This window comes from Lindgomyces ingoldianus (genome assembly GCF_010093535.1).
Source record: "Lindgomyces ingoldianus strain ATCC 200398 unplaced genomic scaffold BDR25scaffold_34, whole genome shotgun sequence".
Taxonomy (NCBI): Eukaryota; Fungi; Ascomycota; class Dothideomycetes; order Pleosporales; family Lindgomycetaceae; genus Lindgomyces; species Lindgomyces ingoldianus.
The window spans coordinates 566,819-584,445 of record NW_022985195.1 but is presented as its reverse complement, the minus strand read 5'-3'; the positions used below and the strand labels follow the sequence as shown (position 1 = coordinate 584,445).

Genomic DNA, 17,627 nt, shown 5'->3' with positions numbered 1-17,627 from the left:
CTTGATTGTCAGCAAATATAGCTGTATGAGGATTAGAGTCATGTGGGAATGCAAGTTAATATGCTATTTTCTGCGGTCGCCCAAGCACGACCTCCACCAAACGTTCTCCTCCATCTCACTTACGCGCTGGCACGAACGGGATGACAACAGCAACGCCGGCAGTCTAGCCCGGGATTTGTATTTGGATCTCCAATCCGGATGGATTGGCTTTTGTGCAAGGGTTGGTCTTATTTTGGGCGAGAAGGGGATTGGGATGATGGAGGGGCTTGAAACCGCCAACGCGACCAAGATGTTTTAAAAGGGTGCAAGCATCCCCCCTTTGTGCTCTGATCTGAAGAAGACCGACAACGGTATATCAGGCTCAGGCTCGCAAAAGCTTTGTGTTTCGGTCCTTCATTCATTTCAATTTGTTTTGATCTTGCGGGGTGCTCCTGGTTTGGGCCTCCTTTCTGATTGACTCCTTTCTTCTGGATACCTACTCCGTATATATCGTTCTTCTTGTATAGAACAGATCATTCCAGTTCTCCATACCGCGCCTGAGAAGCTCCATTTACATATCCACGACAACCATGAAGATCAATCCCGCCCCTCTCCATCTGGCACAAGCCATTATCATCGGCCTCTGCGCTGCGCTCAGTGTCGCCATTCTGGGTACCTCAGCACACACCCTCGATGTCTTCAACAAACAGCAGAGTTCGAATCCATGGTGGTTGCCCCTATGGCCACAGCACTTTGACGTCGCTGGTACAAAAGCGCTGATCGGAAGCGCTGCATCGGTCTTCGTGCTCTCAACTGTGTTCCTCGTCCTCGCTTTGGTTCCTTCTGTACGTAACCCTCTCTTATCCTTAATAAGCAATGGTGCTAACAATCTCCAGTTCAACCTCGTCAACCGTCCCACCCTCCGTGCCCTCCTCGCAATCGGAACGACAATCCCCTCCGCTCTCGTCACCCTCGTAACCGTCATCTACGCCCACATCCTCAACAACGACACCCCCGAGCTTGACACTATCCAGACCTGGACCTGCAAGTATAAGAATAGCCAGCCCTTACAGCAGGATCTGGGCATGCCAGCGAACATGGGGAACGGCAGCTTTGGAAGCTTGTGCAAGCAGAGTGTAAGTTAGAATTATGTACTCCACCCTTGGAGAATGATGACTGACTTTGGGGATAGAAATTCGCGCTATATGGCACTCTGACCGTATTCCTTCTTCTCGTCGCGAGCTTTGGTCTTACGATTGTGACGTGGTTAGCCGATAAGTGGGCTACGCGACAGAACAGGAAGGAGATGGAGATGAGCGGTCAGCAATCCTAACCACTCTTTGCCATCGACACATGCGGATTCCTTGGAATAGGATGACACACATGCAAAAGCCGTTGCACGTCGCCTAGTGTTTATGTATGCGGAACTGCATCAGCTGCCAGGCCGGCTCGCGGCGCGAAAACCAGGCGAGGGTAATGGAGGATGAAATGGCTGTTACAGACAGACCAACGACGCAATGCTTAGTCGTTTCTTAGGGTTGGCTTGAATTGGAATTAGTATAATGGACGCTTGGGTCGGTTCGCATGATGAAGGATTGCTTGATCCCTTGGGAATTAGATATTACCCTGAGAGCTTCCTCATATGGTGTAAAATTAGATATTTACGAAGGTATCCTACTTCCACTTTGCTGTAGTTTCCAATACCCTTGGTGCCTCACCCCTTACGCAATCGGGTGACAATTCCTTGAAACTCTATTTCCTTACTTCTCGAGATACACATTAAACATATTAGCATACTCAAAGGCACTCGCTTTGAAATACCGTTCCTGTGTCGTGAGATTGACATACTATTCATACCGTTAGCAGCCTCATCCTAAAATCCGTCCTCACTTCGAAGGGGATAAATGATTCAACTCACCTGAATCCCAAACTTAACAGAGTACCCCTGACTCCACTCCAAATTATCATAAATACTCCACGCCAGCGTCCCCACCACATTAACACCCTCACCAATCGCAATAAGTATAGCCTCGAGATACGACTTGTAATAATTCGACCTTATCGGATCAATCAAGATACTCGCAAGATTCGTCCGGAGTTCCTCATACGGCTCACTGATGCCGAACTCCGTAATCGCAATCCCTCCACGCGGTTTCCACGTGTCCTGCATATAGTGCAAAAAAGAGGGAACCCAGTCTGTGGCTTGGTTAAGCCAGGGAGTTCCCGGGTCGCCAGCGGCGCCAATTGTCCAGTATCCATTTGCGTAGACTTTCGTGGTGTTATAGCAGCCCGGGTACAACGGGTTTGTGGTGTTTGCAATGCAGGCGTCGATACCGGCGTCGGGTGCCATGATGAAATCGCTAGTGTACGCATCGTGCGCGAAGATGTCGCAAGTCCCGTTTATCTGCGCTTTTTGCTTGTCGGTAAAGGCGGGGAGGAAACCGCTGACATAGTCTTTTAGGTGGGTTGGGTAGTCGCCGTTAATGAATGTTGGGTTGGCAAACCAGCCTTCGTTAAAGTCCCAGGCGCGCTGTACGGCTTCGGCGTCCGCTTGAGAGTCTGTTCGCGGGATTTTGAATCCGCCGTTTGTCTTGAAGGATACGCTGAGCGAGCTGTTGATTGACTTTGCCAGATGGTAGGCTGAGGCGTGGCTTAAGAGGACGTTGTGACCGCAGACGTAGGGTTGTTGTTTGGGCGGAATGGTCGTGTTCTTGAAGTAATTTGCCGGAAGCGGGTAGAAACCACAGAAGACAATGGGTTCGTTGACTGTGAACCAATAGTGGACTTTTGAGTGCCAACGGTTGAATACTATGCGTGCATAGTCGGTGAAGTCAGAGATGATTTTATCACTTAGCCAGCCGTTGTATGTATTCTGTAGGAAGAGAGGGAGGTCCCAATGGAACAGTGTTACTTGGGGTATGATACCGTATTGTAGGCAGGTGTCGATTACGTCATCGTAGTGAAGGAGTGCTTGTTCATTGATAGAGCCGGAGCCGAAGGGTAGAATGCGCGACCAGGACAGGGAGAAAGAGTATGTTTTCAAGCCGAGAGCTGCGATGCGGGCAATGTCTTCTTTGTATTGGTAGTAGTTGTTGTCTGCGATATCTCCCGTATCATTTGTGGAGACGTAATTCACCACTCGATGGGTTAACACATCCCAAATACTAGGCCCTCTTCCTTCCGCCTTTACGGCGCCTTCGATCTGATATGCGGCACCCGCAACACCATACCAGAAGCCTTTGGGGAATTTCCAACTCTCGTTCTTAGGCTGAAGAGGGACCTGCTGACCCTTTGGGAAGGGAGGGTAATACAGAGCCGGCGGTGGAACCAGCGAGCTACTAGGGATCGGCGTAGGCTCGACGGTGGTGTTGATGGAGAAGGTAGAAACTGGGCCAACGTAAAGATCCCAGAGGTCTGAAAGTTTTAGTGCTCAATACAGAGGGGATTTAAGTAGCCGGGGTGCGGAATGAGAGTTTTTGAGGAACCTCCATCGGAGCAAACAGACAGTAGCTAGCATCGAAAGCTGACATTACGAAAAGAGCAGTGATTCATACATATTCTAGAGAAACTGACGAGTAATAGGAAAGAGGTAGTAGCTTACCCTCCACAGACAGCTCCACACTTGTGGTAAAAGAAGAGGCCCCAGAACTTGTCTGGCTAGTAGAAGCTACTGTGCTGGATGGAACAGATGCATGCTGAGAGACAACTACCGGAGAAACTGCAAAAAGCAATGCGAAAAGAATTGAGAGAGACATTGTATCAGCACCAAACGAAGCTCAAGGACATGACACCAGAAGGAAAGAAAACTTATACCTAACCATCATTTTAAAGCTCCAAGCTTAAGGTTACAATGCCGTAATTGAGCTGCGGGGAAATGTAGATTTCCTGAAAATTTGCTGGCCGGTTGCGGGGTAGCACCAGGAACGAAGATCAATGAGGCTCCGAGAAGGTATCCGGATGAATTGAGGGCGAGAGCAGACAGATGACTTGCAGACGGAACTTGCGAGCTGCCGTTCTAAGATCCCGAACATATTCCGAGGAAATATACTTGATGGTTGGGGATTATGGGAGCCCGGTGATCCTTGGATATGATCTGGAGCTTCGAGCTTGCACCGAGCCGGGCTCGTTAGTAAGTGCAGAGTGAATTCATGATGCATGGCCTTGAGTGACGATGGTGTGGGCGGATTCAGACCGTGGTGTCTTACGAGATGGGAAGATGGGCTGACACGTCGGGTCTAGCCGGTCTCGGTCTAGATCGGGTAATGCAGCCTGACGTCGGCGGGGGTTGGTTCCGGTGAAATGCTTGGAAGGCACCAGAACCTTCGACAAGCGTCACGACTGGGCGCGAGACAACGAGAAAGTTGCTGGTGCCACTGGCTGCTTCGCGCATCTTCAAGAATCCAGTCACGACCCCCGTATATAAGAGACTCGACCCTCGCCACGGCCTCGCCTCTCTTCCTTCTCCATAGACTCCCACTTCAACACTGTCTTTCAACATTGTTTAGCCAAAGCATACTCAACCCACCCTCTCTTGCACTAGGAATCGAGTCCCTGCTAACGTAACAACTACAACACCATGACTTCGTTTGATCAATACACGGATCGGGCAGCCAAGGCCGTCGCTGACAGCTTCGAGCTGGCCAAAAGCTATGCCCATGCACAACTCACTCCCATCCACCTCGCTGTTTCTCTCATCGACCCGGCACCGGACAAGCACAACCAGGGCACCAACGCCTCGCCGCCCATGTTCCGCCAGGTCATCGAGCGAGCAAACGGTGACCCACAGCAGTTTGAACGCTCGCTGAAGAAGGCCGTGGTGCGTCTTCCGAGCCAAGATCCGCCGCCGGAGCGCACCTCCCCTTCACCTGCCATGTCCAAAGTGCTGCGCGCCGCCGAGGAGCTCAGCAGAACGCAGAAGGACAGCTACATCGCCATCGACCACCTCATCCAGTGCCTCGTGCAAGATGCATCCGTCCAGCGCTGTCTCGCAGACGCCAACGTCCCGAACACGAAGCAGATCGATCAGGCGATCCAAGCAATCCGGGGCACAAAGCGAGTGGACTCTAAGACGGCAGACACCGAGGACGAGAATGAGTATCTAAAGAAGTTCACGATCGACATGACAACAATGGCCCGAGACGGCAAGATTGACCCCGTCATCGGTCGGGAGGAGGAAATCCGACGAGTGATCCGCATTCTGTCGAGGCGAACCAAGAACAACCCCGTCCTCATCGGAGACCCTGGTGTGGGTAAAACGACAGTTGTCGAGGGTCTCGCACGCCGAATTGTCGACGCTGATGTACCCGCACACTTGGCAGCGTGCAAGCTGCTCTCTTTGGATGTCGGAGCCTTGGTCGCTGGCAGTAAATACCGAGGAGAATTTGAAGAACGCATGAAGAGTGTTTTGAAGGAGATTGAGGAGTCCAAGGAGATGATTGTCCTCTTCGTCGACGAGATGCATCTTCTCATGGGGGCTGGATCTACCGGAGAGGGCGGCATGGACGCTGCTAACCTTCTCAAGCCCATGCTTGCCCGTGGACAGCTTCACTGTATCGGCGCAACAACCCTAAACGAGTACCGCAAGTACATCGAGAAGGACCAGGCCTTCGAACGACGTTTCCAGCAGGTCTTGGTCAAAGAGCCTTCGATCCCCGAGACTGTTTCTATCCTCCGAGGATTGAAGGAGCGATACGAGACCCATCATGGTGTCACTATTCTAGACGGCGCTATTATGTCCGCTGCCACGCTAGCCGCTCGGTACCTTACACAGCGTCGGCTCCCCGACTCTGCGGTTGACTTGATTGATGAGGCTGCAGCCGCAGTTCGCGTCACTCGAGAATCGCAGCCAGAAGCACTCGATAACCTCGAGCGCCGCCTTCGCCAGCTGGAGATCGAAATTCACGCCCTCGAGCGCGAGAAGGATGAGGCTGCTCGTGCTCGTTTAAAGGAAGCCAAAGCGGAGGCTGCCAACGTAGAGGAGGAATTGAAGCCTCTTCGTGAGAGTTACGAAAGGGAGAAGGAACGTGGCAAGGAGATTCAGGATGCTAAGATCAAGCTCGAGAATCTCCGGAACAAGCTCGCCGAGGCTGAACGTATCCGCGACCTCCAAACGGCTTCCGACCTCAAGTACTACGCCATCCCCGACGTCGAACAACGCATTGTCGAGCTTGAGAAGGAGAAAGCGAGGGCGGATGCCGACATGTGGAGCCGCCAGGGCGGATCAGGCACCGCTCTTCTCACTGACGCCGTTGGACCAGACCAAATCAACGAAATTGTCGCCCGCTGGACTGGCATCCCAGTTACCCGCCTCCGGACGACTGAGAAAGAAAAGTTGCTCCACATGGAACGCCACCTCAGCGAGATTGTCGTTGGCCAGAGAGAAGCAGTCACGTCCGTTTCGAATGCTATCCGACTGCAACGCTCGGGTCTCGCAAACCCGAATCAACCACCCAGCTTCCTCTTCTGTGGTCCCTCTGGTACTGGCAAGACGCTGCTTACAAAGGCACTCGCCGAGTTCCTGTTCGACGACCCAAAGTCAATGATTAGGTTTGACATGTCTGAATACCAGGAACGTCACTCTTTGAGTAGGATGATTGGCGCACCACCAGGGTACGTCGGACACGATGCCGGAGGCCAACTTACCGAGGCTCTTCGCCGACGCCCTTTCTCCATTCTCCTGTTCGATGAAGTGGAAAAGGCCGCAAAGGAAGTCCTCACAGTTCTGTTGCAGCTCATGGACGATGGTCGCATTACTGACGGCCAAGGCCGTATCGTTGATGCAAAGAATTGTATTGTCGTCATGACTAGCAATCTCGGCGCTGAATACCTAGCCCGACCCAACTCTCCAGATGGCCGTATTGACCCAACAACAAAGGAGATGGTCATGGGTGCTCTGCGCGGCTACTTCCTTCCGGAATTCCTCAACCGTATATCCAGCATCGTCATCTTTAACCGCCTCACCAAGAAGGAAATTCGCAAGATCGTCGACGTCCGCATGATTGAAATCCAGAAACGTCTCTTGGCTAACGGGCGCAATGTGAAGATCGACATGACAACCGAAGTCCGCGATTATCTCGGCTCGGCTGGATACTCACCTGCTTACGGCGCCAGACCGCTCGCGCGATTGATCGAGAAGGAAGTCCTCAACAGGCTCGCCGTCATGATCCTGCGCGGTTCGATTAAAGACGGAGAGGTGGCCCGCGTGGTGCTCGAGGATGGTCACATCCAAGTTCTACCAAACCATACGGATTCGGAGGAGGATAGCGAGATGTATGATGAGTCTGATGCGATCGACGAGTTGGAGGATGAGGTCGATGGAGGTATGGATCTCTACGACTAAGCGTCTTCGCGGTTGATTATAGACGGCAATTATGGATAAATGTTCTGAATGCATGGCGGAATGAGTAATGAGTCACGACTGATGGAATTTCCTTTTTAAAAGTAACGGATTTGGATGAGGTCGAAGGTCAGCGAAATTGGCCATTGTATATATAGTATTCGGTTGGAACCTCCCTGAAGTTAACTTTAAAGCAATCCTTTCTTGTATAAGTGAATAGAAAAGCGCACTAATCATAAGGGAGCTAGTGCCAAGCAAGATTCTCTAAACTCACATCAACACCAAAGAGCATTACATTGTCACAATTGTTCACACGTAGGAACTTATTGCCAGTGCCCAAATCTTCATCAGCCTCTTGCTAGTGCCTTGACTTCCATACCTGTTCGTCAATGTCGTCGACCAAAAGGTCCTGCCAGGTTAGATGTACGACGCAATATCTAGCGATCATGTACTGTGCTGCTTCGCCACGCTTCTTATCATGGCCTTGAGAGCCAATTTCAATTAAGGATCGCTCATTTCGCCCTTCGTAGTATAGATATGGAAGATCAGTTTTGTAGCCTACATTGCGGCTCAATTTGCAACAACCCGGGTTTCAAAAATCTAGAGCGCTCATAGACATCTGGTTCCAGACAGGAAGTATCAAAGCAGAGTATTAGCATCATGGGCTTAGCACATTTCCCCACATCTCTTCTCACACTAGCACGGCGAAGAATACCAGAGCTACCTAGCCAACTCCTCTTCCTCCTCCCGTTAGCCGTCAAAACCCTAACCCCCCTGACTTCCGCAGCAAACACCACCACCACAAAACGCGGAGTTGCCTACCTAGGCCACACCTACACATCCGACAACTCCCTCCTCCTACGTTCATCCTCTCCTCTATCCTGTTACTACAATTGGTCTCCATATCCAGCAACCCAATAAATGTCGTCCAACACACTAGAATTCACGCCGTTGATCCATGGCCTGAATACCATTGCAGATGAAAACACTATGCGTCTGATCAACGGACTACCAGATTCATCTCGGCACCTTCTAACATTCAACGAACCGGATGGAAGCACCTCATCTGGTGATAGTGACATCAGTCCCCTGGATGCAGCGAAAGCGTATATCAAATCGATTGTCCCATACCGCAATGGCTCACACGCAAACTCTATCTCTAATCGACGCTGGAATATTCCCCACCCATCCGTCACAGGTTCTACACCAGGGCTGGACTGGCTGCGAAAACTCAGCTCCTCGTTCTACTCCGTCGACCCCGAAAACGGCTGTCCCACAGAATTCATCGCCGTGCACTGGTACGGCGATTTCGCTGGTCTAGCAGTGTGGCTTGGTACACTTGGCGAGTTATACAATATCAATCATACCACCCCATCCTCTCCTAAATTGAAGATCTGGATCACGGAAATGGCGCTTCCGCAACAGGACGGGGATGCTACGGTACAGATGATGAACCAGTCGTTGCCATATCTAGACGAGCTAAAATAGGGAGAAGTATGCGTGGTCTGGCGCATTTAGGACGGGGGATGAGGTTGCGCTATTTGATAAAGTTGGGGTTGGTGGAGCTTGGGGCGCTGTATTTGAGGGGTAAGGAGGGGAAGAAGGGCGTGCAATGAGGGCAAGGGGGCAATGGGTGGGGCCAATGGTGAGAGGATCGAGTGAGTGGATGTGTACGATATTGGTCGCTACGATTTATTTGATTAGCTTTTGGTAGATAATGTAGGTTGGGCAATATACCTCAATGACTTCCTTCCCGTCCGTGCCTGAGGTTTTTGAAATGAACAAAAACCCTAGTTGTATGCTTGCTTGAAAGTTCGATGGTTTAGAGAGGCATGTTCGCCAATGCTATTGAAAAATTAGCGCCAATATTCTCGGGGCCTTGTATCGTGCTACAACGGTGTGGCGTTAATGCTAGATATTGAAGCTATGCCTTGAAAGTCCTCGAAACGGTGTTAGGAATTGAGACAGCATGAATAGAAGCACCGTATGGAAGCAGGTATAGACCTAATATAATTTTATCGACCAGACACCTGATAAAGTGAAGCTCAATCAATGCCGGAGCACATATGGAGGTGGAAAAGACCCTATGATTCATTCGCTCATTGACTCCCATGCCGTTGCCGAACCCACTGCTGCCCATTTCATCAGCTTCTCGTCTACCTCAATGTCGTCCCACCTCGACTTTTCCCAATGCTCTACGACGCAGTAATAGCGGCACGAGTGCGAGCACCACGTTGCCTAGAGTTCAATCGGGACTGGTCACGCTCAGCAGCCGCAGATTTCTGGACGACCTCGTCACCTTCGGCCAGGATCAGCTCGATGTGGCATGGGTTGGACATGTAGGGGTTAATCTAGGAGGCGTTAGTCGATTCGGTGAACCCCGGAGCTAGATGCTGCCTATAAGAGAATATATCGCATACACGACCGTGGGCACGGTATGTGCGCCTCCGCTGCTTGGGAGCCTGGTTCACTTGGATGTGCTTAACGATCAGGTTGGTGGTGTCGAGACCCTTGGTGTCGGCGTTGGCCTCGGCGTTCTTGAGGAGACCGAGAAGGAACTCGGCGGACTTGACGGGCCAGCGGGCCTTGGAAACGCCGAATGCTTTGCCTGTTGCCACTTGTATCAGCCATGCTTCCAAGTAACAGTCCTGCGCAAATCCCTCTCCAGAGCGCCCATGTCAACCTCATCGCAATATTCCGCCTCTTCAGACAATAAACCCCAAAGATCCACATCAGGAGGCGGCAGCGGCGGGAGTATTCACTCACCCTGTGCACATCGACCGGTGCTTCCGGCATATCGCCTCATTGGGACGGCTTCCTTGTGCTCTAAGACATTCTCAAGGTAGGTCACGGCGCGATTGAGCTTCCATCCGTTGATGGCCTGGGCCGTCTCGCGGGTGTTCTTGAAGGAGACGCGAAGGTAGCTGCCGCGAGCTCGGGCGGACTTTGCATTGTCGATACTCGTTGCTGCGTAGCGGACCTGTGGTGCAATCAATCAGCCTCTCGCCCACCCAGGACCCAGATAAAGTCGGCATCGCACAACGCAGCAAGGGCCCAATCGATTTATATGCGATGAGGAAGGTTGGGACATACCATCGTGTCGTGTGGGGGGGCGATGAATCCTCGGGTGTTCAATGAAGTCGAAGTTCTCGTCGTCAGGATCCAAATTCGACTTGTGTGTTCGGCGAAACACCGGCCCGACGAGTGGCGCTAGCCTAAGCGATGCAGCCAAGACTTCGAGCTTGCCTCTCGAAAAATTTCCCACCTGCTCGCTCGAAGCTGCTCTGTAAAGCTATCCCATCCCAAATTTCGACCCACCTAAGACTGCCCGCTCTTCAGGCACATTCATATTACGGGCATTTATAAAGCCATTGCTCCAATGGCTTTTACACCAAGAGGAGGACGTGGCGGCGCAAGAGGTGGCAGAGGCGGCTTTGGTGATCGAGGTGGTCGGGGAGGTGGCCGTGGTGGTGGACGAGGCGGATTTGGCGATCGCGGTCGGGGAGGTGGCAGAGGAGCCCCGAGAGGTGGAGGCCGTGGAAGGGGCGCTCCAAGAGGCGGAGGTGGTGCGAGGGGTGGAGTGTAAGTGAACTTTCTCCAAGACTCAGCATCAAGATTTTGAGCTAGAATCTCGCAAGCTACTTGCAAGCTACCCACTGGATCAAACCCAGAATAACGGTCTCTATGTTTGCGAACAAAGCGAGGCTTTTTCTTACCTAAATCGGGACTAATAATTGCACAGGAAGGTCATCATCGAACCCCACCGACATGCTGGTGTATTTGTCGCCCGTGGCAAAGAGGATCTCCTTGTCACCAAAAACCTCACTCCTGGCGAATCAGTCTATGGCGAAAAGCGAATCTCTGTCTCCAACCCCAATGCTGTCAATGGCGATGCCCCTGCGACTTCAACCGAGTACCGTGTATGGAACCCTTTCCGAAGCAAGCTTGCCGCTGGTATCCTCGGCGGCATTGATGACATCTACATGCGACCAGGCTCAAAGGTTCTGTATCTTGGTGCTGCGTCTGGCACGTCGGTGTCTCACGTGGCAGATATCGTAGGGCCAGAAGGAACTGTATTTGCTGTTGAGTTCTCGCATCGATCAGGCCGTGATCTAATCAATATGGCCACCCACCGAACGAACGTTATTCCCATTGTTGGTATGTTACATCTTATTTCTATGCCATATAAAATTTATTTGCTAACAACCACCACAGAAGACGCTCGTCACCCGCTAAAGTACCGCATGCTCGTTGGCATGGTCGACTGCATCTTCGCCGATGTCGCCCAGCCCGATCAGGCTCGTATTGTCGGCCTCAATGCTCATCTATTCCTCAAAGTTGGCGGTGGAGTGCTTGTCTCCATCAAGGCTAACTGTATCGACTCCACGGCGGCCCCAGAAGCTGTCTTTGCAGCCGAAGTGAACAAGCTAAGGGAACAGAGGATTAAGCCCAAGGAGCAGCTGACGTTGGAGCCTTTCGAGCGTGATCACGCTATGGTGTGCGGCATCTACCAGAGAGCCGGGTAAAGGTCACCGGGTCTTTCTTTCCGACTTGCATTCTTGATTCGGGCAACTGGGGCGATGAAATACCTGTAGCTTTTTTGGCGTTCGCGGCGCTTGAGGCGTGGACGGCGAGCTTTTTCAATTGCAAAAGCAGTCCAAGACAGATCTATTAGAGCTCGAGCAGCTCGGTCCAAAGAACCTTGACTGCCTTTCAAATGGCTTTATAGGTGATGAGAAAGTGCAATTGACACCCGTTTGCTTACACTCAAGCTAAGGAGAGGAGGCGGGCATTGACATCCACGAAGGGGCGGGATATCACTCACCTACCACCCCAGTTGCGTGTGAAGTGGATATTCGCCTTCCATGTGTATGAGACCCGCGAGGTGCCAAAATTAGACCCTGTAGCCATTCACTCAAGCCCCGACGGAGCAGTTAGGCTTGATTCATCTTAATGAAAGGCTGGCGGCTGGCGTTGCGGATCTGCTGGCTCAACGCGTCAAAGTCCCTGGCATCGCGTCTGTCCCGCGGTCAACCAATTTCCAACGTCATCCGCCATCCCCTCCTTCCCTCGATTTCTTCTCGCCTTCGTTTTGCTTCAAACTTAGCCGCCAAGCAGCGCTCACAAATTATTGATTGTGTCGGACCCCGGAACCTTGCTCGCATTGGCCGCTGAGAGCCATTGACATTATTCCCTTTTCAGCTCCAGGACCAGGGTTGAATCCCCCTCCCGCGGAAACCACCTCACATCTGCGTGAACTCTGCATCCCCTTTCTGGCTCCACAATGCGCCACATATCCTCGCCCTCGACGACCCACCGCGATAAACGCCCTTTCCAGCCTTCCATCACCAGCTTCTTTGTGCGTGAGGGCCAAGACTACGACGACGCGGAGGAGCTGTTGCGGGGCGCAGGTCCGATTACCCGAAGTCAACGTCACCCTAGAGAGAGAGCTGCGCACGAGAATCACCACAGTGTCATCCCCCCCATCCCTGCGACAGTCCAGGCGAACTTGTTGTCTGTCGGAATGAGGGTGAGGAAGAGCGTGCCTGAGGGCTACAAGACGCACAAAACCCCAGCCATGCTGCCGTCGATCCAAACCACGATTTCTCGTGCGCCGATGACGAATCCCAGCGCTGCGAATAGCCGCAGCGATGCGTATAGCGTGAAGCCGCCTCGGGAACCGGTGCCAGCCGTCGTTCAGCATCAGAGAGAGTTGCTGCCGTTCTGTGGATTGCACAAGATTGGCGGGTTTGCGGAGCAACCCGTCACGAATGTGCATCTGTATGGTGGAACCGACGAGCACGGCGATCGGCCTGTGAATGCGTTTCCTCTGCCTGCGGAAGCTTTCAACACGCCTTTCTCATCACACACTTCGACGATTTCCGTGTCGACCGAATTAGCGCCGCCGAATCCCATGAATCCACACAAGCGCTCATATGACGAGGATGAGGGGAAGCCGCTGAATATGAATACGAACTTCCTCTTTGCCTTCCCAGTCCAGGTTTCTGAAGACGAGGTTCCAGTCTCTCCGCTCTCGGCAACACCCTCGCAGTCCATCAATTCGCTCCAGCAAACCGCTCTCCGGCCTTTCGCGCAACCGAAGACAAGGCGGCAAGCTGCCGGTCGGATAATCGAGGCTAATGGAGTGCTGCTAAAAGAGCAGGACATGGATCTAGATCTGGAAAATGCCGAGGAGAGGGAGGAAAGGGTCGTGGGAAGCTCGACCGACTTTGGCGAAGCCGAGTTCTTGCGGCCCTGGAGTAGCAGAGAAGTAGAGATGGGAGACGTCTAATCACATCGATCCCCGTGTCGAGATCTTCTCCTTTCGTTTTTCATGATGTTGGCTGTTGAGGCGGCTTATGGATTCGGCCTCGGCTTTATCCGCTACCAACCCAAGCACTTTTCTGTTCTATGTTCCCGTCTCTCCAAGTTTTGATATCCCTTCCCTCATTCCCTTTGTCATCCACTTTCATAACCCTACAGTAAACGTACATAGAGAGCTCAGTCTCTCATGCCCCTCCATACCTCATGGTCTTCACCCTTTTCCTTCTCTACAATTTAGGTTTTTATCTTGGAAGCGTTTAAGCACAAGTGGCGTTTTCCGGCGAGATATGAATGGGCTGGAATGCGGAGTACATGTATACCCTGCGGTTTTTTTTCTTGTGGATTTTAAATGTTGTTTGGTTTTTGGATTAGCTTGGAGTGAGTGCGTTTTTGGTGAGGGCCGGGTTGGTGTTTAGGGATGGGAGGGTCTGTAGGAACATATAGGGTTTAGAAGGTGATATCAATATAAGATCATAGGCTCTGTGTCTTTGTTCGTGTTGTTTACGTAATCTGAACTGTGGAGATGAAACTCATCTGCAGCTGGACTCTAGGATTTTGCGTTACCACTGTGGATATGTGACAATGTGACACTCGTGGAGGAGACAATACCCACGCCAAGGGTCCACGGGGAGCGGCTGATAAGGGTGCATGAGCTTTTGAATGCCAGCACTGCTGAATCAAACCAGCCGGGGACCGGGCTTTCACAGAGCTAACATAGCATGAATTTTAAGCTTCACCAGCCTAGTCAAAGTCTGAAGCTCAAAGACTTTTAGGTGGTTCAATTTGCTGCAGAAAGCGCTTTGAGCGAATCTAAGCCAGGAAATAAAAGTGGTGTAAAGGAAAGTGGGGAGAGAAGCAGGTTCTAGGAATATTCCCAGCCGTAGAGAAGGAGCGAGGGTGAAGGCAGAATGTAAAAAACGTTAGTTGTAAGTATGATTATAGTAACGAGGCCTTCCCTGATGTCCAGGGGTAGTTCGGTATTTTAGATGTTTGTCCGGGATTTATACCAACTAAGTCACAAGATGTGGGTTATGGACGTTTAAGTTCAAGCAAGCGGCGAAGAGATAATTGAAATATGTTCTAGCTTGAAGTAGATCGGTCATGGATGGCACTAGAGTTTGGCTATTATGGAGGCATCACATCCGTGCCATTGCTGAGCAGAACGACCACCTTCTCGGGGTCGGTTATGTAATCAAGTAATATCTGCATAAATAAATTCTACAACTGGGAATGGTTTGGTTTAGTTGCGCCGTTGCAGAGTGGAGAGGAAACTTCTCGCTGTTGGCCATGCAGTCAAGTAAACACTTAAATATATATATTCTTTAACAGCTAAGAATTAAGGAATCATTAACTCACAACACCTAAAAGCAATACTAGCCTTCACTAACTTTTTTTTTGGTTTATTAATTGTTTTAGGAGGGGATAAATAGCAAAACCAGTATAGCAAGGACGCAAGAACACGAAAAAGAATGAACAATTAAAACGTCACTACCGCATTACAAAGCCACCACTTGCACAAAGTAGGCTGCCCAGGTTACATCCAATTCGCATGTTGACACGCTCACATCTTCTCTCCCCCAAGATTCGCCGCGGAGAGCATGGCAATATCTTTAGCGCCGAGTTTATGGCCTTTCTTTAGATGGTCAGATCGCTTGTCAGGACGAGAAAAGAGTTTGATGCATCCATCGACTGGGCAACGCAGCGTAGCCTCCGTATGTTTTTGGGCTAAATGACGACCGATGTCATGACGGCGACTTAAAGTCGTGCCACAGCCTTTTGGGCAAGGAACACCGCCTTTTTGGCGCCTTTTCGATATTCCGGCAGGAATTGGACGAAGGGGCGTGCGAGCTATTTGGCTAAGCGAAGCTGTGGTATCGGGCTGCAGAATCGGTGTATCGCTCATTGGTTGCCCTTCGTCAATTGTGGTCGAAGTCGAAAGAGCGGTGGGGTAAGCATCCATTTGCCATCTCACACCGCCTAGGTTTCCAGCAAAGTGGTTGTCGTACCCGAATGGAGGGTCAAAATGGGACGTAGACGTGCTGCTGGATGCGTGGTTGGCGAAATAAAGGTCAGTAGTTTGTTCGCCATTGTGAAAGTTGGCGAAGCTTCCGACATCGCCAGGATTGGTGCGGCGTTTGGTCAGGTTCAGCCATCCGGTTGATACAGGAACATTCGGGCTTTGATGAAAATTGGAAAATTCATCGAGTTTAGAGTATCCCATGGAGATCTCATTGAATAGCAGAAAGTTGTCGATAGCACTGCCTCCATTTCCACTGTAAAGTGACTGTTGTTGCAGTGCGGTCCCGATATGGCGTTCGGCAGGATTGGCATGCCGGCAAGCGAGGTCCTCGGTGGCGTGGAACGCATAGGTGAAAGGAGGGTTGGTTTGAGGATGTGGTGCGAAACTAAGGCATAACTGCGTCAGCTAAAAAAAAAACCCACCCAACGCTGCAGTTGTTCCCCTCCGCCTGTGAGGCGGGAAAGGAGGTCCAGATCTTTCCAGAACTAGTTGTAGACTCCATAATGGCGGACGTGATTTGCGAGGTAGCTATGAGGTAGAGACGTAAGCTTTTGCTTAATCTTATGGAGGTGTCGGTGAGTATCAGCGATAAAGAACTGGGTAGTCAAGATGGGAAAGCTAGTGAGGTTTGAGGGTGCGTTCGATTGCCTCTCGTGTAGAGGCGAAAGGTCCGAAGGGTATAGAATGAGTCGGATGAACATGCAAGTTAAAATGATATCGGCCTAGAAGTTGGGTTGGGCGCTGGAGGAAGGGCAACCAATAATAGACTTGGCCCCTGCGAGATCTATCTATTGAAACAGCCTCAGATCTTGGCGTGAAGTTCAGCCTTTTAAACCGTGGTAAGGGTTTAATAGCTCCAGGCAGAAGCTACATCTTAAGGGAGCTCTTATATCAAGCAGCTAATCACCCCTCTATATATTCACCGATCGATGGCTACTTATCCAACTCGTGTAGATGGGCTTCTACCGTGTGGAATTTGTCCGAAAAGATTTAAGACTCTTCAGACATTCAAGTAAGAGTATTCTAGTAGTAGGAAATAGGCTGTACCTGACTAATATATGTAGTCAACATCGTAAAACACATTCAAAGCCTTTTGAGTGCAAAACATGCAAACGTCGATTCGCGTTGCGAGCGGATGTTTCTCGACATGCAAGGACCCAACATCAAATAGTCATCACGAAACACTTCTGCCAAGTACCGTGGTGCGCGTTTAAAACGACACGGAAAGACAATTTGCAGCAACATCGACGCCGGATACACGGGCTCCGGATCGACTCTCAGCTTCACCAGTTCAAGACAAGCACTCCCTTGGGCATTTTAGACTCAGGCAAGAGGGTTGGAGGATGTAAAGAGTTCCTAGAAGCGGCTTCAGCAGGACAAGTCGAGCTTTTGAAAATGGTACATGGATCGGGGCTTGGGATATCAATGAAAGGGGATGACGGCTCAACTGCTCTTCATTGTGCGGCAAGAACAGGACAACTGAGTGTTATTGAATACCTACTGGAACAAAATGCGAATATTGAAGCACAAAATGATAGTGGAAGAACTCCCCTACACGAGGCCGTGAGGGGAGGACACAAGGAAGCGGTAAAGCGCTTTCTGACCGTTGGAGCAGATTCACGAGTGTTAGACGTTAGGGGACGCTCAGTTTTACATTACGCCGCCGAATTAGGGAAGCCCAACCTGTTCAAAATCTTATCGGATCATATCGGTCCCGACCATATCCAAAAAGAATTTTCGGAAACGGTGCTTCGTATAGCAGCAAAGACAGGCAAGACCTCCATAGTGCAGTTCATACTCTCGCAATGGGAACTCAACGTCAAATCGGGGTGCAATATGGTGTGTACTTCACTATATCTAGCAACGAGAGAAGGCCATGGTGAAACAGTGCAGATGTTGCTTGACAAAGGCGCCGACGTCAGCTCGCAGTGTAGGTCACACGGCAACGCACTCCACGCAGCTTCACAA

General features: G+C 51.0%; 8 protein-coding genes across 8 annotated transcripts; 5 read left to right on the top strand and 3 right to left on the bottom strand.

Annotated features, from left to right (window-relative positions):
• Window positions 1–434: 434 nt before the first annotated feature.
• BDR25DRAFT_78006 (uncharacterized protein) lies at window positions 435–1,503 on the top strand. The gene is made up of 3 exons (XM_033699032.1): window positions 435–824; window positions 876–1,115; window positions 1,172–1,503. Exons 1-3 carry the CDS (start codon window positions 570–572, stop codon window positions 1,310–1,312), a joined length of 636 nt encoding a protein of 211 aa, XP_033543242.1. The 5' UTR covers window positions 435–569; the 3' UTR covers window positions 1,313–1,503.
• BDR25DRAFT_78010 (glycoside hydrolase) lies at window positions 1,499–3,847 on the bottom strand. The gene is made up of 3 exons (XM_033699033.1): window positions 3,581–3,847; window positions 1,898–3,393; window positions 1,499–1,826 (listed from the first exon to the last, which is right to left on the bottom strand). Exons 1-3 carry the CDS (start codon window positions 3,732–3,734, stop codon window positions 1,740–1,742), a joined length of 1,737 nt encoding a protein of 578 aa, XP_033543241.1. The 5' UTR covers window positions 3,735–3,847; the 3' UTR covers window positions 1,499–1,739.
• Window positions 3,848–4,314: 467 nt separating this feature from the next.
• On the top strand, window positions 4,315–7,616 carry BDR25DRAFT_306198 (heat shock protein-like protein). Its single transcript, XM_033690580.1, has one exon. The coding sequence runs from the start codon at window positions 4,556–4,558 to the stop codon at window positions 7,316–7,318; it is 2,763 nt and encodes a 920-aa protein (XP_033543240.1). The 5' UTR covers window positions 4,315–4,555; the 3' UTR covers window positions 7,319–7,616.
• A 359-nt stretch (window positions 7,617–7,975) lies between these two features.
• BDR25DRAFT_328107 (uncharacterized protein) lies at window positions 7,976–8,906 on the top strand (the record flags this gene model as incomplete). The annotated part of the gene is made up of 3 exons (XM_033692370.1): window positions 7,976–8,177; window positions 8,256–8,772; window positions 8,804–8,906. The coding sequence occupies 3 exons, from the start codon at window positions 7,976–7,978 to the stop codon at window positions 8,904–8,906; spliced, it is 822 nt and encodes a 273-aa protein (XP_033543239.1).
• Window positions 8,907–9,303: 397 nt separating this feature from the next.
• Window positions 9,304–10,450, bottom strand: BDR25DRAFT_268910 (putative ribosomal protein L17.e.A). Its single transcript, XM_033687138.1, has 4 exons — window positions 10,409–10,450; window positions 10,082–10,295; window positions 9,736–9,923; window positions 9,304–9,666 (listed from the first exon to the last, which is right to left on the bottom strand). Exons 1-4 carry the CDS (start codon window positions 10,409–10,411, stop codon window positions 9,511–9,513), a joined length of 561 nt encoding a protein of 186 aa, XP_033543238.1. The 5' UTR covers window positions 10,412–10,450; the 3' UTR covers window positions 9,304–9,510.
• A 139-nt stretch (window positions 10,451–10,589) lies between these two features.
• Window positions 10,590–12,009, top strand: BDR25DRAFT_268908 (Fibrillarin). Its single transcript, XM_033687137.1, has 3 exons — window positions 10,590–10,897; window positions 11,058–11,473; window positions 11,531–12,009. The coding sequence occupies exons 1-3, from the start codon at window positions 10,695–10,697 to the stop codon at window positions 11,839–11,841; spliced, it is 930 nt and encodes a 309-aa protein (XP_033543237.1). The 5' UTR covers window positions 10,590–10,694; the 3' UTR covers window positions 11,842–12,009.
• Window positions 12,010–12,264: 255 nt separating this feature from the next.
• On the top strand, window positions 12,265–13,807 carry BDR25DRAFT_77992 (uncharacterized protein). The gene has a single exon (XM_033699031.1). It carries the CDS (start codon window positions 12,600–12,602, stop codon window positions 13,605–13,607), a length of 1,008 nt encoding a protein of 335 aa, XP_033543236.1. The 5' UTR covers window positions 12,265–12,599; the 3' UTR covers window positions 13,608–13,807.
• Window positions 13,808–15,017: 1,210 nt separating this feature from the next.
• On the bottom strand, window positions 15,018–16,161 carry BDR25DRAFT_377520 (uncharacterized protein; the record flags this gene model as incomplete). The annotated part of the gene is made up of 2 exons (XM_033697503.1): window positions 15,018–16,044; window positions 16,082–16,161. The coding sequence occupies 2 exons, from the start codon at window positions 16,159–16,161 to the stop codon at window positions 15,201–15,203; spliced, it is 924 nt and encodes a 307-aa protein (XP_033543235.1). The 3' UTR covers window positions 15,018–15,200.
• Window positions 16,162–17,627: the final 1,466 nt, after the last annotated feature.

Excerpts from the sequence above, each read along its gene's own strand:
- BDR25DRAFT_78010 (XM_033699033.1), bottom strand. The coding sequence starts at position 3,734 with ATGTCTCTCTCAATTCTTTTCGCATTGCTTTTTGCAGTTTCTCCGGTA. Across the intron at positions 3,394-3,580 it reads TGTGGAGCTGTCTGTGGAGG|ACCTCTGGGATCTTTACGTT; the intron begins GTAAGCTACTAC and ends TAAAACTTTCAG. Across the intron at positions 1,827-1,897 it reads CTGTTAAGTTTGGGATTCAG|TATGTCAATCTCACGACACA; the intron begins GTGAGTTGAATC and ends CGGTATGAATAG.
- BDR25DRAFT_268908 (XM_033687137.1), top strand. The coding sequence starts at position 10,695 with ATGGCTTTTACACCAAGAGGAGGACGTGGCGGCGCAAGAGGTGGCAGA. Across the intron at positions 10,898-11,057 it reads GGTGGTGCGAGGGGTGGAGT|GAAGGTCATCATCGAACCCC; the intron begins GTAAGTGAACTT and ends ATAATTGCACAG. Across the intron at positions 11,474-11,530 it reads GAACGTTATTCCCATTGTTG|AAGACGCTCGTCACCCGCTA; the intron begins GTATGTTACATC and ends CAACCACCACAG.
- BDR25DRAFT_306198 (XM_033690580.1), top strand. The coding sequence starts at position 4,556 with ATGACTTCGTTTGATCAATACACGGATCGGGCAGCCAAGGCCGTCGCT.
- BDR25DRAFT_77992 (XM_033699031.1), top strand. The coding sequence starts at position 12,600 with ATGCGCCACATATCCTCGCCCTCGACGACCCACCGCGATAAACGCCCT.
- BDR25DRAFT_78006 (XM_033699032.1), top strand. The coding sequence starts at position 570 with ATGAAGATCAATCCCGCCCCTCTCCATCTGGCACAAGCCATTATCATC. Across the intron at positions 825-875 it reads TCCTCGCTTTGGTTCCTTCT|TTCAACCTCGTCAACCGTCC; the intron begins GTACGTAACCCT and ends AACAATCTCCAG. Across the intron at positions 1,116-1,171 it reads GAAGCTTGTGCAAGCAGAGT|AAATTCGCGCTATATGGCAC; the intron begins GTAAGTTAGAAT and ends CTTTGGGGATAG.
- BDR25DRAFT_268910 (XM_033687138.1), bottom strand. Across the intron at positions 9,924-10,081 it reads CACCGGTCGATGTGCACAGG|GCAAAGCATTCGGCGTTTCC; the intron begins GTGAGTGAATAC and ends AAGTGGCAACAG. Across the intron at positions 9,667-9,735 it reads CATACCGTGCCCACGGTCGT|ATTAACCCCTACATGTCCAA; the intron begins GTATGCGATATA and ends AACGCCTCCTAG.